Raw genomic sequence first — 22,160 nt, 5'->3', positions numbered from 1 at the left:
TGAGAGAGAGTGGGTGTCAGGTCCAGAGGGAGAGGGAGAGAGAGAGAGAATCCCAGGCAGATGCCTGGCTGAACGAGGAGCTTGTTGGGGGGCTCAATGTGGGGTTCCATCTCGGGATGCCAAGATCGCGACCAAGAGCTGGATGCTTAACTGACCGCGCCACCAGGTGCCCCTGTCGTCTCACCTTGAAAAGCCGTGCCCAGAGCGGCCTGTGCTGAGCGCAAGGAGTAAGTGTGTGCGGGTGAAGGAAAGAGACAAGAGAGAGAAGAGCAGGGAGAGGCAGAAGGAGCCAGGATCTGTTTTGTGGACGGCAGCCCCTCAGTTCTTTTTTTTTTTTTTTTTTTAAAGATTTTATTTATTTATTTGACACAGAGAGAGATCACAGGTAGGCAGAGGGAGAGAAGGAAGCAGGCTCCCTGCTGAGCAGAGAGCCCAATGCGGGACTCGATCCCAGGACCCTGAGATCATGACTTGAGCTGAAAGCAGAGGCTTAACCCACTGAGCCACCCAGGCGCCCCAATCCCTCAGTTCTTTTATTCAGCAAATGCGCCGTGAGCATGACCACGTGCAGACACTTCTCCAGGTGCTGCTGTCCACACCTGTTTGCCTCAGTGCGCCGACTCTTTGGACTCTGTGACAGTAGCCGCCCTGCCCAGCTGCCGGTGCCCTGCCTCTGGGAGGCTCTGTCCACATGAGTGAGTGCTGTGGGCTCTGCGTTCAGGTGGGGACCTGAGTTCCTAGAAGCTGGGTACCCTTTGGACAGGTTACATGACAGGCCTGAGCCTCAGCTTCCTCATCTATAAAATGAGATGAGGAAGAGAAATAAAAAATGTCCGGTGCGCAGCAGGGGACAGTGCAGAGTGAAACGGGGCCACGGGATGGAGACAGCCAGAGCAGCTTCCCTCCACCCCCTCCCGATGCAGCTTCCTGCATCTTGACCTCCTCCTCAGCAGCGTCTCTCTGCCCTGGGTCACAGCACCCCCATCCTCCAGCCTGGCTGGGCTCTGGGGGCTGAGTCTCCTGAAGTTCTTACAGCCACTCAGTAGGGGGACACCTGCTCTGGGCAGCACCAGCCAACTAGGAGGCCGGGTCCAGGGCCCTGCGAAGGCAACATGGAGAGTGTGAAGAGTCGGGTTCCTGTGGTGAAAGCGGCCAAGAGGCAGGCCGGCAAGGGGTGGGAGGACGCCTAGGAGAGCTTCCAGAGGGAGGCAGAGTAGAAGCACGTGTCTAGGAAATGAGAAGTTTGTAGTACTGAAGGAGACGGGAGTTTGGATTTAATGGCTGATATTCCAGGGTCCTGCCTTCTCCAGAAAGCTGCTCTGTGCCCTCACCTGCTCACTCCATTCTGCTGCCAGCATCCCGGGGCTTCCTCAGTCCCCCTGTTATTTGTGCCCTCTGCTGCTCTCCTCCCCATAGCCAAGTGAGCTCAGTGGAGGCAAGTCCTGGGGCCTGGGGCCTTTTCTTTCTCTCTCCCAGAGCACACCTGAGCCCAGCTTCGTGATAGGAATCAACATGAATTATAATTGTTTTTTTAAAGGTTTTAAAAATTTATTCATTTGAGAGAGAGAGAGAGAACACACAAGCAAGGGGTGAGGCAGAGGGAGAGGGAGAAGCAGTCTACCCCCTGAGCCAGCCAGGAATCCCATGTGGGGCTCGATCCCAAGACCTGGAAATCATGATCTGAGCTGAAGGCAGATGCCTAACCATCTGAGCCACCCAGATGCCCCTATAATTGTTTACCCTTCCCCCCATCCCCTGCTGCCCAATACAGATGCCAAGAGAGTACCCAGTGCATGGAGGGGACCAGGGACCTGGGTCCCAACTCTGTCCCTCATTCACTGTGGCATCACAGGTGAGCTATTGATTCTCTCTGAGCCTCAGTTTCTTCCTGTGTAAACATAAGGAGCCCCTCCCTCCCCCGAGGAGGGAGTGTTGGAATTGCTATCAAGTGCTTCTTGGGGTCTGGCACTCAGGAAGGGCCGGATGTTAGCTATCAGTAAGATCTAGAACACAAAAAGAAGGGTCCAGGCCCCTTTATCCCACATTGCGGGGAGTCTTTAGAGGACAATTCTAGGGTGAGGGTCTCCTGTGCTCCCCGGGCTCCTCTATCAGAGTACTCACTACCTGTGGGCCTCTCCCCAGGCCCAGGGGACAACAGGGACTGGGCCCGGTTCCACTGGGCCTCCCAGGCCCTGGACCTAGGACACTGGGCTGGGTTCCTGTGGGTCCAAGTCCGGAATGGGTCCCCAGGTGGGATGCAGTGGGGAAGGTGGTCGGTGGGGCTGTCACAACTCACATCCATGACACCCAGCGAAGCCAGAGGGAAAACCCAAGTTGGGCTCCAAATGATATTTTCAGAAAGGACCCACTGAGAAACTTAGAGAAGTCCTATTAATGTGGAAAGCAGGGAACAAGTCCCTAAAGGGGAGCAGCAGGACATGTCCCTTTAGTAACAGCAACACAGCCACCACCGTCAGTAATAACTCTACTCCAGCCCCACAACTAATGTCTTACATGTTATCTCCTTTAATCCTTCAAGCAACTGTGTGAAGTGATTGTTATTCCCTTTTATGGAAGAGGAAACAGGCTCAGAGACGTTGTCTCTTGTCCAAAGCAACTCAGAGGTGGAGCCAGAACGCAAACCCTTGCTCTCCAAGACCACAGCGAAGCTTACTTGGATGCCAGAGCTGAGTAACTGGCCCAGAAGATGGGGAGGTCGGTGGGCACGCATCATCCTTCCTCTGTTCCCCACACTTGTTCTCTCCTGACGGGGACCCCGCTGGTCGGGAGCAGCAGGCTTGGGCACGTGGTGCTGAAGGAAGACACAGAGCCCACCTCCAGGGCCTGGACTCCTGGGCCAATGCCCCCTCCCAGGCAGATCTGCCAGCTGTGACTTCCCCTCACCTTCTAGATGACTCTGGCAGCTGTCCTTAGGGAGGCCATGGCCCCGAGGGCAGCCCGCAGCCTGGCTGGGTCCCTAAAGCTAGGGGAGGTACCTCGGTTCCCCTCAGTGACCAGGGACTCTGGTGGTGGTTCCCCATAGTGCCCGCAAACCAGAGCTGGACACCCTCCTCTGGCCCACCTGTTTCTAATTCATAACCGCTCTAAGCCTGCAGCAGCCCTTTGGGGCTTTTGGCACCAAGCAGGGACCAAATCTGCTTTCCTCTTTCCTGGGGTTAGTCCCCAGTAGCCAGGAGAAATCACAGCCCCTTCCAGGCCAGACTCCTTCTCCTCCCCACCATGTTGCTCCCGGTGCCGCTGCTGCACATGGGACAGCCCGGTGCTGAAGCTAGGGTGGCCACGGACTGGGCTGGAGCCCACTCCATCACTTCCTGCTGTGGACCTTGGCCAAGTGACCTGACCTCTGTCAGGCGCAGGGACCTCATCCGGGAAAGACGGAAAGGGGACAATGAGAACGCTTCCTTCTAGGGCTGGCATGCAGGTAAGGGGGCTGACCCAGCAGTGTACGCTTAGCCCCGGCCCTGGGCCCTGGGCCCCAAACGGGCTGAAGAAATGAGAGACAGAGCCACGTCTGTGGAACAGCCCACTGAGCACCCTGTTCAAGGCAGAATTCTCATTTTTTTTTCTGACTCACAGCACCCTGTTCTTTTTCTTCAAAAGCACTCAGCCCAGTTTGTAATTATACACATGTTTGTTTACTTGTCCGTGAGAGCCTGGACTGTCTGTTTCCCAGCGCTCAATCCCGAGTGCCAAGGGCAGGAACACAGTAAATGTGGCGTGAATGAATGGCACTCCTTCCCCGGGGCTTCTTGAGGCAGAAGACAACTAGGGCTTTTTGCTTCTTTCCCCAGAAGATTGGACTTTCAGAGCCCTACATATTCCTCAGCCTTCCTTCAGAGATGACCCCGTGGTGGTACAGCTAGGAGGGCCGGCTGGTACTCCTCTTGCAGCCACCCACAGCGGGGTCGGAAGAGGTGGGCGGAGAGCCCACCATAGGGTCTGACACTGACCTTGTTGGCCATGCTCCTTGATGGGTGACGAGGTCGTTCTGGGACTGCTTCTGCCCTGTCACCCCTATCTGCAGCTGCTTGGTCTGGGACCCCAAAGCCACACTGGAGCCTCTGCCAGAGCCCCTTGTCGGCCGTGTCCCCTGAGGCTGGGCCTGAATTTCAGGAGAGGCCTCTCTGCCTTTTTCCTTTAGTCTCATCTCCTAGGTCTCTCCTGCCTTCTGCCCTCAACTGAGACCAGGGCCCCCCTGGCCTTGGCAGATGTGTGAGGCTGGGGGAGGAACTTTGAGTCCAGATGTGGCTGTGTGTTTATGTTTCCAGAGAGTGAGGGGTCGGAGCCCTGGACTGGAGCCGTTGGGGGAGGAGGGGTGGTCTGGCTCCAGCCCCCTGCCCCAGCCTTCCCTCCTCCCACCTCCCTCCTCTGGCCTGTGTATCTGGCCCTGTCCTCAGAGCCCCACACTGTTAAGTCCTATAGCATCAGGCTGAGCCATCCTCCGGGAAGAACCCTTCCTCACTCCTCATCTAAAAGTGGGAAGATCAGTGGAAAGATGCTTTGGAATATAAAGATTGTTGACTCCCTGTGACCTTGGCCCAGTTGCAGAGCATGGTGAAGTCTTGGTTCCATCCCGTGTATAATAGGGACAACACTCCTGCCCTCAGAGGCAGTGCTGACCTGGTTTCAGAATGTGTGCACAGGGCTCTCCAGCTAGTAGCTGGTGATTAGGCCTATGGCTGGGCCCCCTTCCCATCTGGGGCTTGTCGGGGGTCCAGCTCCAGGGCAGCGCCAATCCCAGTCACAAGGTGAGTCTAAAGCAGAATACCAGCCCCTCCTCCCTCCCCCACTCCAGCTGCAAACATTCTCTTTTGCTATTGGAAGTGAAGGGACTTAAGGGAAGCAGAATTTTACAGGCACTTTACAGGCTGGTCTTGTTCAGTAGTTTCCAAAGCCTGGGGAGGGTGGAAGCGGCATCAGCCTCCTTCCCATACCTTGGGGTGGAAGGGAAGTGAGACGTTAGTTCCCTGCGATGGACACTTTCTCCAGCACAGCCTTGCCAGTTGCCCCTGCGTGGGATTTCCGCGGGGGCGGGGGGTTGGAGCTGAGGGAGGCCCTGGCGGATTCAGCATCCTCAGTTCCCCTGGAACAGCTAGGGCAGGGCTTCAAGATAGGAGTACGGGGGCCACAGGAGAAAAGGCAACTCCAGGACTAAAGGAGCTTTCAGCGGCCTTCACCCCGACTCTCCGGGTGGACAAGGGCCACACAGCGTCCCAGGGCTTGGGGGTCCCCGCCGACCCAGCTTGGAAAGAGCCTGCAGAGTCGGGCAGCCGGGGAAGTGGGGTGCTGGCTAGGGCGGCCGAGCACAGAGCACAGCGCGGAGGCTGTGCGGTCCAGCCGGGGAGTACCTGGTGGGCGCGGAGAGGGAGTTCGGAGCTCCGGATGGGGCCCTCACGGAGTCGGGCAGAGCAGGTCAGGAATCGTGGTGGGAAGAGAGCACCTCCCACTCCACTAGGAGGCGGCCATTTGGCTCCTCTCTCCTTACCCACAGGGCCCACGGTGGCGCCGTTCCCTTTCTACCCGCCTCCCTTCTCAGTGGAAAGAAAGCAGTCCGGGCCGGCAGCGGTTAGCACGCTTGTACTATGGTTTTAATAGACGTACATGGACAAGTCGATATAGACAGATTTATAATTCTATACAGTCAGTCCGACATACACAGGGACGCTGTAAACAGGGGCGCGGGCCGGAGAGCGGGTGTGCAAAGTGGGCGCGGCGCGGGGTGGGGGCCTGGCCGCGCCCCGAGCTCTCCCGGCTCGACTCTTGCACGGCAGGCGGTGAGGAGGGGGTGCTCTTCGCCGGGCCAAGGGGACCACTTCCTAGACAGGGAGCGGAGTGGAGGGTCCGGGCCTGTGGCGAAGCTGGGTGGGGGTGGGGGTGCGCCGGGGGTGCTAGGAGATGAGCCTGCCCCATGCTCCCGCCGCGTCCGCACCGCCAGCTGGGGCTCCGTAGCCTTAAAATAGGAATCCGGTGCTCGCGGCTGCGAGGGCACGCGGGGCACGCCGGCGCCGCGTGCAGCTCCACAGCGAGTCTCCGAACCCAGGCTGGGCACCGTCATCCCCGACCCAACGCCCGCTCCAACTCGGATCCGAATCGAGCTAAGGTACGCTCGGCCGGGCCCAGCTTGGAGGGGGCGCCTCGGTCCCTACCGGGCCCAGGCCGGCCTGCGCGGGCTCCGCGCGTCCAGTTCGCAGGCGCGGCGGGAACGCGGGCTCCCAGTGCGCCCTCTCCGGAACGCCGGCCTCCCGCCCCGCGTCCCCTCCGCGCAACGGTCTGCCCGGCCCGAGGGAGCGAACACACACCACCCGCGCTACCCCGAGGGAAATTGCAACTCATCCGTTTTTTTCGCAGCACTTTTCTCCGACGTGTTTTTGTTTTGTTTCGTCTCGTTTGGGAGGGCACAGTGGGGTCCAGAAAAGCAAACACACAACCAGCCCGGAGGTGGGGAGGTGGGGAGGAGAGGGCTGCGCGGGAGCAGGGGGCGCGGCGTGGCGAGGTCCTCCGCGCCGCCCCCGGCCCGGCGCCGCGCCTGCCGCGGGCCCGCGGGGCCTGGCGGGGCGGTCAGCTGTTGTACTGGCACGCGTTGAGGCCCGAGGCCGGGCCCTGCAGGCCGCCGTAGCCGAACGACGAGTGCTGCTTGGACTTGAGCCGCAGGCTGGCCAGGCTCGAGTTGCACGTGTCCCGGTAGACGCTGTAGGGCGAGGCGGGCGTGCCGTACGGGCAGGCGCCCGGCGACATGGCCGAGTTAAGCGAAGAGCCGGTGAGGTTGTTGATGTTGTTGAGGCCCGAGTTGGGCATGCCGGGCACGGCGCCGGGGCCCATGCTCGACGGCATGGTCATGGAGGAGATGGAGCTGGGTGCCGAGAACATGGACTGCGACGACAGCGGGCTCATGGAGTTGAAGAAGGTGAAGCTCTTGGTGGAGAGCGGCGCTGGCGCCAGGCTCTTGGCGGCCCAGTTGTTGTAGGAATAGCCAGCGGCGTACACGTCCTCGTAGGGCTGCACCAGGCCGCTGAACTGCGGCACGTAGCCGCCCTTGCACAGGTCCAGCTGCTGGTTACGCTCGCGCTTCCGCCACTTGGCTCGCCGGTTCTTGAACCAGACCTGGGGGAGGGGGCAGGAGAACGGTCAGGGCTGGCGAGGGCGGGAAGGCCCCTCCACCTCCACCCCTCCACCCCATCCCTCCGCTGCCTCCTCCTCTCCGAATAGCTTCTCTTTTCTTCGTTATTTCCGCCCCTGCGGGCCGTGCTCCTTAATGGTTCCTTTCCTGTCCCCAGAAAACATTTCGTCTTTTCCCCATTTCTGATCTATATCCACTCCCCTAAGTTAAATCTGATGACTTCTCCTAGTACGGATGGATCCTCTTTTGTTTTAGCAAATATTCGTTTGCTTTTTTCTCTCTCAACCAGTCCATCTCCGGCCTTCTCCCCAGAAGGGGCCCCGGTCTATCTTCTAAATATTCCGTTCTTTTTCTTTGCCCTCTAATGTAAAAGGTATTTTTCTTCCCTGAAATGCAGGGTCTTCCGACTCCCTTTATTCTTTTTTCACTTTTTTCATTCCTCAAATAGTTTGTATCCATATTTATTGGGAACATTTGATATTCTCATTTCTGCGCTAAATGTTTATTTTCTTTTGGTCCACCCTGCTCTCTGAACTGCTTTCTTTCCCCTCAGTCCACTTTCTCCGTTATCCTTCATTTTTGATCCTTTTGATTCTTCCCCAAATAGTTTTCCCCATCTTTCCAAATATCTGACCGTTACTGTTTCTCTTAAATAGTTGATTCTTTATTTTTCTCAACCATCTGATCCTTTTGCCCTCCCTTAGTTAATTTCTTCCCTGCCACCTAAATATATGCCAAATATGTTTCTCTGCAAATATTTAATTTCCTTTCACTTAACTAGTTTCTCTCTAATCTCCCCTCCACTTTCTCCCACAAAATTTAATAAGAACTTGTTCTTTACCAACTCCTGGTCCTTGCCCGTCCTCTTCTATACTCCTATGCATGCCTTCTATCCTCCGAAGCCCTTTTCCAGCCCTGGGCTGAGTTTCCTGAGCGAGCCTGCCGGACCCCTGCATCTCAGCCTTTTCTAGTCCCGGGCACTGACATTGCCTGATTCCACCCCACACCACCCGAATCACCATAAACCTGGGCAGGATTAGTGAGTTCAGGATTACTGAGTGCTGTCTTCACTCGTGTCCCACTGGGCTGGCCAGCCTGATGGGAGGGGCGAGAGCTTGCGTTATAGCAGGGAGTCAGTAGGCCAGGTAGCACTTTGAGCTCGCTTGGGACGTCCTCCCAGTATCTGATTAAATATTTGCGTACTCAGAAAAGAAATTATTCTCTTGCTGCTCTGGCAACATAACCTCTTCGCTCTTGATTTCACTGGGAAGGAAAAGGAGGAGAGGGAGGGTGCAGTCTGGTCACCGGTCAGAGATCTTACATCTCCAAAGGGACTCGGCCTGAGGGTCACTCTTCCACCAGAGCTGCTCCTCCTTCACCTGAACCCAGCCCCAAAGGAAAGGGCAACAGGGAAAGGGTCCAGCTCCCTACTGGCTGACTGGCTGGAGAGGAGTCAGGCGGGGACTATGCTGAGGTTCTGGAGAGGCAGCCTGTGTGGTTGGGATCACTGCCCCAGGAGTTTCTGAGCCTCCAAGCCTAGGTACTGTTCAGGCCTCTGCCAGGTGGCTAGGCAAGACGTGCCTTTCCCTTTCGTTTTCTGGAGAAGGTGCCAGCAGCTCCGAGGTCCCCATCAGTGGGAATCCTCTGTGCAGTCTAGGGCGGTCATATCCGAGTGGGCCCAGGGCCCACTGCAGCACAGGGGAAATCCCTCCTGGGGCCACAGATCTTAGGGTGAAGCCGCAGCAGAGCCCCAGGGTCAGGTAGGCTGCCAGGCGGTGAGGGCTCTAACCACTAAAGGGCTTAGCAGCAGCCGGGGAGACCGGGGCCTACAGTGGAATCTTCTCCCACGGAGGGAAAGAGCGGGTCTGAGTGGTGGGACAGAGACAAAATCTGAGCAGGGTCTAAAGCTTTCCGAGGACGGCGGCAGAGGTGGCCAGCAGCCCTCTGCTCCGGTCGGTCGCCTTAGGCGCACACGCTGAGCTCACCCGCACGCGCGGCTCGGTGAGGTTGGTCCACACCGCGATCTCCTCCCGCATGCTCATGTCGGGGTAGCGGTTCCTCTGGAAAGTGGCCTCCAGCTCTTGCAACTGCTGGCTTGTGAAGTGCGTGCGTTGCCGCCGCTGCTTCTTCTTCTTGGCCGGGTCCTCCGCGCCGCCGCAGCCCGTGCCTCCTGCGCCGCTGTCCTCCGGCCCTTTGACTTCCCCGCTGCGCTCCTTCTCTGAATCGGACAGGACAGGCCCCAGTCACCTTGGGCTTCTGCCCTTTTGCACCCATCCCGGCTCCACCGAAGCGCCTGCCACCAGCGCTGGCATGCCCTTCCTTCCGCCAGGAGCCCTAGAATTGTCCCCACTGAAAGAGCCTGCTGGGGGCCAGATCGTCAGTAGTCACCTTTGGTCTGACGCACTCCCGAAGAGCCCAGGAACCGGAGGCACAGGCTGAGGTTCCTGGCTGGGCAGAGCCTGCTCTTGCCGCTCCGCTGGGGCTTGAGCGCGACTGGCTTTGTCACCCGCATGTATATGAAATTTTGAGGGCTCTTTGGGGTGTCAATCTGGAGGGGTTCTGCTTTTCTGAGCCAGGACCAAATATTTCTAGCCTGAAGCTAGTGGGTCGGTGGAGCTGGAGCGAGGCCGTGGCCCCTCCACCTTCTTCTCCCCAGGGCTGTGTGGGAGCCACATGGGCAGGCACAACACAGCTGTGTTCCCGGCCTTTGCTCCAGGCCTCAAGTCCAGAGGCCCAGAAAAAATCCCTCAGGCGGCAGCCCAGACCAACAGACTGTCTAGGTGACCTGGGGCTCTAGCCTCTCACTCTTCCCAGCTACGCAAAACACGTTCAGTCACAGACACATGGAAATAAAAAGACAAAATTTAAAAATAAAACATAGAAGCCCAGATAAACTCAATTCTATCCTAAAACCATAGAAAGGCTCACAAAATATTAAAAATAGGTAGGAACACAGCAAATGCAAATTAAAATTCACCCTCAGGCCTGAAATCTCCGTGCAAACACACCCCTAACTAAATACAGTGCTGTGGGTGTAAAAACTCCAAGCAGACACAGGCATTTATTTCTCTGGGATTTAAAAAAAAAAAAAAAGTACTGTTGTAGATAGATTTTTAACCCCTTCCTAATAATGCCCTTTCTAGAGATAATTTTTAAGTCCCAGGGAAATACAGCACTATAGAGCTACATAATTTTAAGTTATCAAAGTAACACCGCTGCAAATAGATTTTGAAGAAAAAAAAAAATCCCGGAGAAACGCGCCATTTTGGATTGACTTTTAAAACATCTCCCCAAGAATAATGTTGTATGTAGAGATTTTTTAAAATTCCAGAGAAATATGCCTAGTGTAGTAATTCTTTCTACACCGAAAATTACAGTTAAAAAATTAAATATATCCACGTAGATTTGGTTTTACAAAGCAGTCTACCGCTGTATTTTCCTCTGGGTTTTAACAAATAAAAACCAACCAAAGGCCACGCTAAAAACTCTTGAAAACAAAAGTACAGTTCCGCGTTGATTGTTTCTTAGCCAAGCAAACAGAACTTTTCAGAAAAAGTCACTTAGGGATGCAAAACAGAAACAAATAGAGATTAAAAACGCGTAGAGATACACTCAGCGGTGGATTAAGAAATGAGCACAGCAGAGGCGCCCACGGAGCAGGGAGCCTGTCTGCGGGAGCCAAACGGGGACCCCCGGGGCCGGCACCCGGCGACGATTAGCCGCGCTACGTAGCCCGCACCGCCCACCCGCGGGTCCAGCTCGCAGCCGGCCTGGGGGGAAAAGCCTGAGCTCCGACAAAAAGGCAGCGCGGAGGGAGACGTGCACGAGCCGAGTCAGGGCCCTGGCTGGGCCGCCTGGCAGCTCCGGGGTCCCGCGGCGCACGTGGGACCGGGCTCCCTCAATGGGGGGGGTCCTGCCGGGTGCGCACCCCTTGGCCTGTTCGCTCTCGCTGTCCTCTGCCTTCTTTTTATTTGCGGTTGTCCACCGCCGCTCTCCTCAGTTTGTTTTCCTGACTTTTCCCGCCGCCCCTTCTCTCGGATTGCTCCCTCCTCAGTCTGTCGCCCACTGCCTGTCGGGTGTGTGCCCCCGTCTCTGTCTCTCCCGGCACTTTCTCTCTCGTCCGCTGCCCCATTCCCTTCTCGATCTACTCCTCTCCGGGGTCTGATCGGCCCCTGGGCACCCAGTTACGCAAACGGATTTTTCTTTTCCTGTTCTCTTTGCTTCTGAACAAGAGGGGCTGTCAGTCCGACCCTCCCGTTGTAGGTTTGTGCATCTGGCGCGTGGGGACCCGGTGGAAGTAGAGCACTGAATTTCGTTTTATAAAGCGCGTAAATTTACGCGTTCACCCTCAGGCCGAGAACGAGAAAAGAAAAGGTCCTGACGCTCCTGGGTGTAGAGGGAGCCTGACCGCGCGGCGCCGGCTCCAGGCCCTGCTTCCCGCTCCCCGCTCTGTGCGCCCGGCTCGGCTCGGTGCGCGCCTCGCGGGGAGCTGCGCTTACCTGGCAGCTCCGTGTCGGACGATTCGCTGGCGGAGTTTTCCAGGGGCTCGCGGGGGTCCGCGGCGCGGGCCAGGTGGAAGGCAGGCCCCATGTCGTGCGGCGGCGGCGGCGGCCGGAGTCCCTCCGGCAGCCGCTCGAGGCTCATGCCCCCCTTGAAGGCGTCCATGGAGGCGGGTACCGCGGCGGGCGCTCCAGGGGCCGGGGCTGGGCGCGCCCGGCCGCCCTGGCTGCGACCTGCGGGGACAAGAGCACAGCGCCTAACTGGCTGCCCCCCAGGGCTGCCCGCGCCCGCAACGACGCCGCGCCCGCCCCATGGACCGCCCGGGGCTGCGGGGCCAGGCGGGCGGCAGCGGCAGCGGTTTCTCGCGACCGGATGCCCGGCTTCGCGCTCCGCGCTGCGCTCCCGCCGCTCGGGCCTCTGCCGCCCGCCCGGCCCCGGCTCTGGCTCCCGATCCGGGGCCGGTTTCTAAGGCTCCGGACGGCGCCGGCAGAGGCTGTCTTAAAGCGACAGCGCGCACCGCCAGGTTCCAGCAGTCCCTGCGCCAGGGGTGGTGGGTGGGGTGGGCCTGGGTGGGAGGGGGCTGGGGAGGGAGCGAGCCAGCGAGCGAGGGAGCGCGGGCGGAATCCAGCCCCGAGCCGCCCGCCCTCCCTTGCCCGTGCCCTCCCCTCCGCAGCCACCTTCCCGCCGCCTCCCCGCCCCCTCCCTCCACCCCACCCCCCCGCCGCCTCCCCGCGCCGCTCCCTCCTTCCCCGTTGACACACCGACTTCTCCCTCGGCCGCACAAAAGAAACGCATCTGGCCTCCAAGTCCCGCGTGGCTCGTGCCCACCTCAAGCCCCAAATGACTTGTTTTGCTCAGAATCAACTCCTGTCTGGGCCGCTTCGAAGTCCCCAGCCCCCGGCGAGAACAGACCAGGATGAGAGAATGTTCCCTGAGCAGGATCGCAAGGAGCGGGCGCCTCCGAGCCAGCGCCAGGGCGGGGGCAGAGCCCGGGGCCCGTTCCGGCAGCTCCCAGCGGCGTCCTCGTCGAAGGGCCGCCCGCCCCTCCTTTCTCGGCCTCTTCTCCCGGGACTTGAGCCCGGCTGAGTGACAGCAGCCTGCGTTCTAATGGGCCCCCGGATGCTGCCTCCTAATTAGCTTGGACCCTGTCCTCCAAGGCTGCTTCTCAGGCCTCCCCCTCTGCACCGCAGTCAATTTTCTGGGATTGGGATAGAACTGATGGCTTCTAATCAGATGAAACGTTTCTGTTGGCTCCAGGCCTCTGGCGAGTGCAGCGGGAGACCCCAAGAGCCCCACAGGCCCCGTAGCCTCTTCTGTAGGGCTCGCTCCCCTTGTTTTGCGCCATTCCGGCCAAATCAGCCAGGCCCGGGCCTTAGCAGCTAGGGGATTGGCTCCTGCCCCCTTCAGGGCAGGTTTGCAGCGATCTGGGGCCTCTGCGTGGCTTCCCAGAGAGGCAGGCACCTGGCCTGCAGGCGAGGCCAGGTGCCTGCCTTTTGCGAGCCCTGGGTCTCCAGACCAGGAAGGCTACCCCTTTGAGGTTCTCTCTGGTACAGTGGTGGCTGAGCTCAGCTCAGTGGGGCCTCCATGGGTGCAGGCACAGACGTTCCCCTCCCCACCCCAATAATGATGCCCTTCTGGAGTTCTACTTCAATGAAGTTTGTTGAAGGATTTTGCCGAACAATTGTTAGCCGGCCCTGAGACCTCAGAGTCTTGAGCAAACAGAGGGCAGCTAGGGTGGGAGAGTGCGACCCTGACCTGTTCCTCTGACCACAGCTAGACCCCAGACTGCCCTCTGCCCCTCACCTGCTGACCAACTTCCCCATATAGGAGCAGCGCTGCAGCACCCCGATGGAGAAGCACTGCCCTACTCTCCAGGCCCTGCGCCTCACCCCAAGGCGTGGTGCATCCGCATCTCTTCCTCCAGGAAGGTCTCTGCTTGGGACTGACTGTGCAGGCTGAGAGATCTGCGATGTTCTGCAGGCACTGCCTTCTTGCCCTCACCCTGGCTTCTCACCAGAGGGAAACCCACAGCCTCAGGCTGAGCTGTTTGGCGAGGATTGCAGGGGTCCATGGCTGAAGGGTAGAAACAGGCCTGCTTCTCACTCACTGAAGCTTAGCCCAAGGCCCCCAGCTCGGGGGCCCTGGGAGAAAGCATGGCTCCTTGGGGTCTGGAGCACTTTCTCAGTGGTGCCTGTGGCCGCAGGGGCAGGGTTTGGGTCTGAGGCCACAGAGGGACCATGTTCCTCAGGGGGTTTGGTTTTGGGGAGATTCTGCAACTCCTGCCTTTCCTCCCAGAGGGGAATTTCTCTAAGTCGTGTGTGTGTGTATGTGTGTGTGTGTGTGTAGGGGGAGGATGGCAGAAAGGGGGCCTGGGAAGTATGGTTGTCCTGCATTTGCCCTCAGCCCCATCTTTTACCACATTTCACAGTTGCAGTTGCGTCTCCTGCAGCAGCAGGTAACTCTTTTCAAGCACAGCGTGTGACCCAGCCTGCCTGGGCACAGGCAGGACTCAGGAGCGCGCGCGCGCACACACACACGCATGTAGCACGTACAATGTAGGTGTGCGGCACACACAGATGCACACGTACTCAATAAATCCGCCCATGGGGCTGCATATAGTCACCTAGGCATGCCCACAGCCAGACCTCTGGGTTCCAGAACTCTGCTCAACGCAAAATCAGGCTGGTCGGGGACAGGAGCTATGTTCTAAGGCTGCCAGGTGTCAGGCCAAGGTGGGGAGCACAGTGGCTGCTTGGGTGGTGATGGGGAATGAATGGGGCACCTCTGGGTGTCCAGAGGCTGAAAGCTCTAGCCTTCCACTGTCTATGGGGTGTAAAGAGATCATCTTCCACAGATGAATGGAGCGTGTTCTGTGACTCTGAAGCTCTAGCAGGTCCGTCTGAGGGGCTCACCTCCTTCACTGTTGATGCATTTAATGCGTTTATCGAGCACCTGCTGGGTGCTGCAGTGGACCCAAGCCTCTGGCAGTGATCTAGGCAGTCACAGTAGTCCCTCTTTTTGGAAATCTTGATGCCTGCTGTGTGGACCACCAAAAGGCCCTTAGTCAATTTCAGGGTGAAGCTCCATATCCCCAGGGGCCCAGAGGCCTAGAGAGGGGTTGGGGGGGTGGTCACTTCCACTGCACAGCCCCCCCCCAATGCTGAATGAGTACAGGACGAGGAAGGGACTGACAGGGAGGACACCCTGGCCAGCCAGGGTGTTGGCTGGAGAATGGACACGGACAGTTTCTCTTTTTCCCAGCCTCACCCTCTGCCGGCTGGGCACTATCCCAGGCAGGGAAGGGGTTTTGAGCACACTCACAGACATGCATCACACACGCAGGACAGGACGCAGCTCTCTTTCAGGAGTAAAAGCAGGGGTTCAGTGTTCTCCCCGCTTTGCCATCTGACCTTGGGCAAGGCTTGGCCTGCATTGTGCCCCAGTTTCCATGTCTGACTCGGGACTCAGCAATTCCTACCTGTTGCTTCAGCTTCCAGATTGCTTGGTGATGGGGACGTGAGGAGAGGAGGGAAGAGGGCTTCCTGGAGCTGGAACCATGTGCCCTAGTTCCCATCCCTTCAGGCTACACAGAGCTAGCGATGAATCTGTGACTTTCAGGAAATTTGGAGGCTGGGAGTCCTGGCTGGGTTGAGTGGAGAAGCCTAGGCTGTTGTGGGGTTTGAAGTAGTCCCCACAGGGACCTTTCCTGAGGTCGGGCTTGCTCAAAACAGATTCTGTGCCCAAGAATGGTTCAGTAATCTTATTTGGGAAGAGTGTTTGGAGGGCCCTCACGGAGGGCATCCTTTCGCCCGCTTATGGTGGGTACCCTGTCCTAATCTTTGCATTAGAATCGAGGGATTTTAGGAAAAAAGAAGGAATGTGCCGTGGCTTGCCCTCGAGGCCATCCATGACTCTCTGGGACATTCCAACCCTAAGCCTCTTAGGCTGTGGAGAAGTTCAAACTAGAAAACCCAGTTTTGGGAGTGCATCTGGGACCACCTACCTCCTTCTGTCTGCTCTACCCCCTCTCCAATAAAAGCTCTTGTTTCTTTGAATACAAGCAATTACTGGGTGAAGGGGTAAAGGGGTGCTCAGGTGGGGCAGGGAACCATCTCACTGGATTCTTTAGGTTTCCAAGGATCCCAGCTTGAGCCTTCCTGATACCTGGGCTTCCCGAGCCTGTCCTGGTGCAGAAACCTGGGATGTACTCAGGCAGGATGGCTGAGTGGGGTGCCTATGGGAGCATGGAACTCGGAATTCTAGCACCAGCTGGCAGGGCTGGCCTCATGGCTCACGGAGTCCACTCACGGGTCGTTCTCTGGTTCCTGAGAATGGCTGAGCCAAGGGGCGGAGAAGGGTGGGCGAATGGCCGAGGCTGGTCACGCAACTTGGGAGCAGAGGGTCAGCTAAAGCCATTACTCTAGCCTCCTCTTCCCAAGACCTGCTTTCCTGAGAGAAGGGCACTCTGAGTATGGCTGGAGAAGCAACAATGCTTCCCCTGCACCCCAGAGTCCTGGCAGGCTGGTCTCCATGCCCCCCGTCTGCCTCTTTTCCTTTTCCGAGCAGAGATGAAGAGTTCCAAGCAGTATGAGGAAAGGGGAGGGAGTCGGCGAGTCCCCCCTCCCCTGCTGCCTCTGCAGCCTGTAGCTTTAACCATTACCCTAGACCTGTGTCTTTGGCCAAAGGGGCAGCAACCTGGGACTGCCTTCCTCTGGGCCCGGTGGCTGTCAGAGTCCCCTGGGTTGCCAACAGAATACCCAAGCCTTCTCAGAAAAGTGGGCTCAAATATTTTTAGATTCAGGGGATTCCTGAATCGGAAAACCTTGGAACCGGATTCCAGCCTGGGGTTCCCATTTCTGCGATGCCGGCCTCGGGGCCCTCGCTTGACCCTGGCCGAAACGGCTCAGAGCCGGCTGGTCAATTTCAGATTTCCAAGACCCGGTTCTAGAGAAGCGGCTGTGTGCCGGGGAACCCTTCGTGAACAACCAAACCCCGGAGAAGCCGCGGGAGTGTCTTTATTGGATTTTGCGAAGAGCATTTGGGGTTTCTGTCTGGGTAAGAAAAAGCCTGACTCTTGCGGGCGAGGGCAGGCCGCCGTGGGCTGGGGGCGCCTCGGAGCACGGCGGCGGGACGTCGGGGTCCTTGGTGAAGAGAGCCGGGGCTCTGGCCGGTGTCTGTTGCTTTTCTGCGGCATAGCCGCCCGAAGGAACCAACGAACCAACGAACGAAGCGGTGTCGTTTAGAAAAAATACCCTCTTGACGCGAAGCTGCGGCTCAAGTCCCCAGGCGTGCAGAGGGGCCAGCGCTTTTGCTCGTGCTGGGGCCCCCATTCCGCGGCGCAACGGGAAGCGGCGGGCGGCCCTCTCGCCTGCCCTTTTTCCTAGAGGTCCCCGGAGGCCTGCGCCTCCGCGAGGGGCTGCGAAGGGCGTCCTGGGCTGTGCCCTTAGCAGGGCTGGGGCCCGCGCCCCCGGGGCTGCTGCCCTCTTGGGGTGCCTAGAGCCAAAGCATGGGTGGGACCTCCAAGTAGGTGAGGCAGCGCTCCGCGACGGCAGCTGGGCCAGTGCGCTGGGCTCAGGAGCGAGTCCTTGCGCTGCCTCGATGGCGCCCGGACTCCCGGGCGGTGCGCTCAGTCCCGCGCCACCCACTGGACCCCACAAACGCCTGGAGCAAACAGTGCAGAATCCGCCACCGCCTCCCTGCGCCCCAACACCGCGGCGACCCAGCGCCCCCAGCCCAACAACTCTTACCCCACGCGGGTTGCGCTGCGTGTGCGGCTCTTCGGCTCCGGGCTCGCTAGCCACGGACTCTGCCTGAGGTTTCGACTTCGGCTGGGGCCCCAGATCCAGCTGCGTCTCCAGCAGTGCGCGCAGCTCGGGTGCCCGCTGGTTCGCTACATCGCTCCGCGCAAGGTCCAGGAAGCTTCGGCTCGGCCCGCTCCTCCCGCCGCCGCCGCCGCCCGTCGCCCGCGGGGAAGGCGGGGACACGGGCCGGGGAGGCGGGAAGGGGGGAGGGGAAGCGAGGCGCTCGCCTGGACCAGCGGGGAGGGGCGGCGCGCCGTCCTGCAGGCTAGGGGTCCGGGCCTCCCTCGGGGCGCAGTCAGAGGTCGGCGCGGGTCGCCGGCGGGGTCTGAGGCCGGGGAACGCGGGCGGAAGGGGGACCCGGGCCACATGCGGACGAAGCCGCCTGGGTCCCGGCCTGGCCTCTGCGCGCTTTTCCTCACTCGGCTCAGTTCCCCACCTGGCACACCAGGGGCCCAGGAAGACCTCGGTTTGACGGGTTCTGTTTGGAGTTTCCCCTGGTCCTGCCTGGCGCGGGTCACGCCGGGGTTCTAAGATTCTACCTTTCCCCTTTCCGCTCAGCCTGCGAGAGGAAGCTGGTCTTGCATTTTGGCAGGGAGTGTCCGCGGCGCAGGTTTTGGCGGCCAAGGAGGTTTGAGGTCCGACCCCAGAATTTCTCTGTGGGTGTTGGTGGGGGGTGTTGTTACTGGGGAGGGGCGAACGCCCGACCCCTGCCCTGCTTGGAGGATAACCCCCCTCCCTAATTCTCCTCCGGGGCTGGGCTGATGGGCAGAGAGAGATCAAGGCTACGGAGCCGGAGCGCAGATGCATCTGTGGCCACTTGCTCCGTCCCTCGCCCGCACACCCTCCATCGGTAGCCCCCGTATAAGGGAGGACTCTATCCATGTGGCCCCGTTGGCCTCTTCCTGGGAGACGGGCAGGACTCATGGGATCTGGGTTCCACCCGGTGTTGCCCACAGCCAGATAACCCCTCTGGAAGCCTCGTGGGGGAAAACAGTTGGCTGACCCAGGCTCCTGCTTTCCCCAAGCCCCCAGTCTGAGCCTACTGCTGCTGGGGCCCTGCGAGGCGACAGGGTCCTGCAAACCAGAATGTCGGGGGACCACCCTGGGGGGGCAGGAGCCGCTGAGATGCCCTCCGATGGCCACGGGTCTCTGGGGCTGCCGCTTTGGCTCAAGGTGCTGGAAGATGGCACTGTGAAAGCCGGGCATCAATGTTTCATGAGGTGCAGTCACCAGCGGCGCCTCCCTGCCTGGTTTGAGCCGACAGCTGCCGCGGGAGAGGCCACGGCCCCGCGCCCGCTCTGACGCTCTGCTTGCCCGCGTCTCCAGGGCCACCTGGCGCGGGATCGCAGAGACAGGAACTCCTTGCAAACTCGCAAAGCCTACCCAAGTTCCCCAGATTCCACACGTTCTGGGCCCTGAGAAATGGCCCCTGCCCCCTGTCTTACTGTTTCAGGACTCCTAGCCTCCCCTCCATTGTCAACAGCAGGAATGCTTTTCCGGTGGCTGCTGTGGCTCTGGTGCATAGAGGATCGTAACGGTTAAGAGCCAAGTCCCCTAGCCCACAGGATTTCAGACCTGGACCTGGAGGTGGCCCTGTAGTCTTGCAGCTTAGCTTGGACACTGCATTTCAGGAATTCTAGCTTCTGCTTCTCCACTGCCGTGATATTGGCTGTTTTATGTGTGAAACTTGTCTGCTGGTGGATCTGGCCCTGCAGGCTGCTAAGCTGAGACACTTCCGACCTTGGGGCAGCCTTCCCAGAGACCCAAGGTGGCCTAGTGTCTTTGCGCATAAGTGCAACTGCTGGGCCCTTACTCTGCACAGAGGGTGTGACATCCGTGTCTAGCTGGAGTGGCTTTCATTCTGGCATCTGCACTGGGAAATCAGACCTCCCTACCCCTGCACACCAGCAATTTTCCGGGTTTTGTTCCCAGCAACTGCAGGGCATGTGTATGTGTGGATATCTGTGTGCCCTTGTTTACAGGGAGAGCCTGGGGTGCCAGAAAGCTGCCTCTGAGACCCAAGGGCTGGGGTAGGAATCCTGTCTGTGTTTTTTACTAGCCATGTGGACTTGGGCAAATCACATAACTTCTTGTAGCTTCAGTGTTCTTACCTGCAAAATGGGAATAAAAAGAGTTTTGGTTTCATGGAGAAATCTGCAATGATGGAGAGAGGTGCGGCCCTGCCGGGAGTTGAGCAGCTGGGCCAAATGTTCCAATGTTAATGGTGAAACCTGCCGGGTTGCTTTGCTCTTTAAAATAGTTTGCTCTCACTTTTGTTTCCTTCTTTGTGCTCTTGTTGTTTGAGTCAGGCAGGAGCAGGTCCCTTCTCTGGTTTAGTAGGCCTGCCCCTCATGCCCTGCTTAGCTTCTAGGAAGTTTCAGACCAGGGAGACTAGGCAGGTGGGTGGGGGTGAGATCAGGCCCCGAAGGCATGGAAGTTCTTCAAGAACTGGAGTGGGTCAAAACACTTAAAAAAAAAAAGATCTTATTTTCACTTCCTCCAAAAAGAAATTTTTCCGATTTCCCTTCAGGTTTTGACATCTTGGGGCACATACATTTCCTCTTCGAAGGCAGAGGGATCAGGCTTCAGAGAGAGGAAGGTTGGAGCTGGATCGACCAGGAACAGAGGTAACACAGTCCTCGACCCCAGTATCACGTTTGCGGTGAGCTTCCAGGGACCTAATCACAAAAGATCAGCAGAACTCCTGATGCGTTTGCTTTGTTTTTCCTTCCAAACTCATATACGTCCTCAAATCAGAAGTTTTTGTCCCCAGTACAAAACTCTGGGATGAATTTGTTGCATGGCTTCATATTAAACAGAATGGGCAAACGTCTTTAGTCGCATTTGTGCAGAAAGGCATATAAATTCTTCCCATAGTTTCTCATCTCCATATCCAGCGAAAGTAGGGAAAGTGTCCTCTTTCTCCTTCATAGCGCTTATTGCACTAGGATTGATACCAGTATCTGTGTAATGACTGATTAAAACCCGTTGCCCCTACCACTTCTAAGGTCTCTAAAAGCGGGGCTGAGTCTCTCTTGCCAACCACAGGTCCCTCCCTAGGGTGGGCCAAGGGATTTTTTGTGCTGATTGGTTGGGTGCAACTCACATGCCCAAAGGGGAGCCAATCGCCTTGTGAGGAAGAGTGGTTCGGGGTTGTGGTTGGCTAGGCCAGGGTCACAGGATCCACCCCAGAAGGCTGGGAGGGGGAGCTCCCCGATCTTAAGGAGCACACTACCCCAAGAATCCTGGCTGCTGTCCTGAGCAAGTTCTCTGAGCTCCTTGTGGCAGGGAATGTGTTGGTTTTCAAGGAAGTCCCTGCACTGTGAAGGTTCTCAGAGGGCTGCTGATGGTGTTGGTGGGGAGTCCGCTGCAGTGATGGGGAGGAGTTGGCTTTGTTGGGACAGTCTGAAGTCCATCAGGATTGTTCCTGCATTCATCTGTAGAAAGAGCTGGAGGGCTACCCGAAAGTCTGTGGGGGTGAGGCTCAGTGTCTACTGACTCATATCTAGGGATGGATCTGCAGAGCAAGGGAGGGATATTTGGGTACTCTTTCTTACCTGTGAGGAGGGAATTAGAGTCTCTACAGATAGAGAGGAACCCCTACGATCAGGTAAGATATTAATTTATTTGAGCATAATTATATTGCACTCTGAGCTTCCTGGCAGCCAAAGCAAAAATAGGAACCATTTGGGCATCTTAAGTATTTTCTTTCATTGCAAACTTATCAGCATCTGCATGGAATAGTGGAAAGAGACCTGATCTTGGGACCTTCCTGGACTGGCCTTTATCAGGTCAGCAAGTGTAGAGAGCACTTATTCTGTGCTTGTGATTGCAGTGATACAAGGATGGATGGCCCCTGCTTATTTGAGCTGGAGACAGACATACCAACCCATAACCATTTTGGAGCACAGTGCTGGAGAGGAAATCTATAGCCTGCTTTTGAAGGGTCTTGAGTGCCATACAGGTCTTGAGTTTGTCTGAACAGTTTCTCCACTCCCCATTCCTCGCCGGGAACAGCACTGGGACAGGTGGGAAGGCAGAGAAAGGGAGAAGAGGAAGCTAGAGAATTAAGTAGGAACCAGATATCACAGGGCTTCATAATCCTTGTTAGGAGTGTGGGATGCTATCCTGAAGGCAAAGAGGAGCAGAGGGGGAGTTTTAACAGTGGGAAATCCGTCACATTTCTCTTTTACAAAGATCGCTGTGCCTGGAGAATAGAGGCTAGGTTTGAGATGGAATCAGAGCCAATTCCTGTGACATCATCACTCTGCCTCTCTGTCCATCCTTTTATGTGTCTGTCGGTCCGTTCACCCTCCATGGGCACAGGGGGCCACAGTTTGGCCTGAGAACTGTGAAGGTAGGAAGTTTTGACACTTGCCTGCCACGAGCTGTCCCTTGTTGCCCCAGATCACCCTCCGCAGACCTGAGCTGTTTGTCCCATCCTCTGGGGCTTTGTGGCCGGGACCTCAGTAGCCCTCCAGATGGCAGCTTCCTACGAGGGGAGACAGGGTGCCCAGGGCTGGAAGGGGCACAGTCACTGCTGCAGACAGCCAATCTGGGGAAGTCAGCTCAGAATAGCCCTGTCGAAAGCTTTTAAAATAATTACCCTGGCTTGCTTTCGCTGACTGGCTGATGGCGGCCTATTAGCCCCGAGTTGGAAATTCTGAATTGTTTTGTGACAATTGAAAATATGATTGGAGACCAGGAGGGAGCTGCTCATG

The 22,160-nt window shown here is 57.8% G+C and overlaps 1 protein-coding gene across 3 annotated transcripts; it reads right to left on the bottom strand.

Annotated features, from left to right (window-relative positions):
* Nucleotides 1–5,587: 5,587 nt before the first annotated feature.
* On the bottom strand, nucleotides 5,588–18,649 carry LOC116586551 (pituitary homeobox 1). Of its 3 annotated transcripts, none has more exons than XM_032336672.1 (4): nucleotides 17,386–17,607; nucleotides 11,638–11,871; nucleotides 9,124–9,356; nucleotides 5,588–7,122 (listed from the first exon to the last, which is right to left on the bottom strand). In XM_032336672.1, the coding sequence occupies exons 2-4, from the start codon at nucleotides 11,801–11,803 to the stop codon at nucleotides 6,580–6,582; spliced, it is 942 nt and encodes a 313-aa protein (XP_032192563.1). In that variant the 5' UTR covers nucleotides 11,804–11,871; nucleotides 17,386–17,607; the 3' UTR covers nucleotides 5,588–6,579. The 3 variants fall into 3 exon arrangements, with proteins under 3 accessions (XP_032192563.1, XP_032192562.1, XP_032192561.1); XM_032336671.1 differs by lacking the exon at nucleotides 17,386–17,607 and adding an exon at nucleotides 12,400–12,644; XM_032336670.1 differs by lacking the exons at nucleotides 5,588–7,122; nucleotides 9,124–9,356; nucleotides 11,638–11,871 and adding an exon at nucleotides 15,456–17,131 and having other exon boundaries at nucleotides 17,386–18,649.
* Between the last annotated feature and the right edge of the window lie 3,511 nt (nucleotides 18,650–22,160).

This window comes from Mustela erminea, chromosome 3 (assembly GCF_009829155.1).
Source record: "Mustela erminea isolate mMusErm1 chromosome 3, mMusErm1.Pri, whole genome shotgun sequence".
In the NCBI taxonomy this organism is placed as follows: domain Eukaryota; kingdom Metazoa; phylum Chordata; class Mammalia; order Carnivora; family Mustelidae; genus Mustela; species Mustela erminea.
Note: the sequence above shows the minus strand (reverse complement) of the source record. Positions and strands in the feature narration are given on the sequence as shown.

Bases quoted from the DNA above. Each gene is read 5' to 3' on its own strand.
- LOC116586551 (XM_032336670.1), bottom strand. From the start codon at position 18,645: ATGCCCGGCTTTCACAGTGCCATCTTCCAGCACCTTGAGCCAAAGCGG. The intron at 17,132-17,385 runs GTAAGAGTTGTT...CTTTGGCTCTAG, and splicing joins CGCAGCGCAACCCGCGTGGG to GCACCCCAAGAGGGCAGCAG.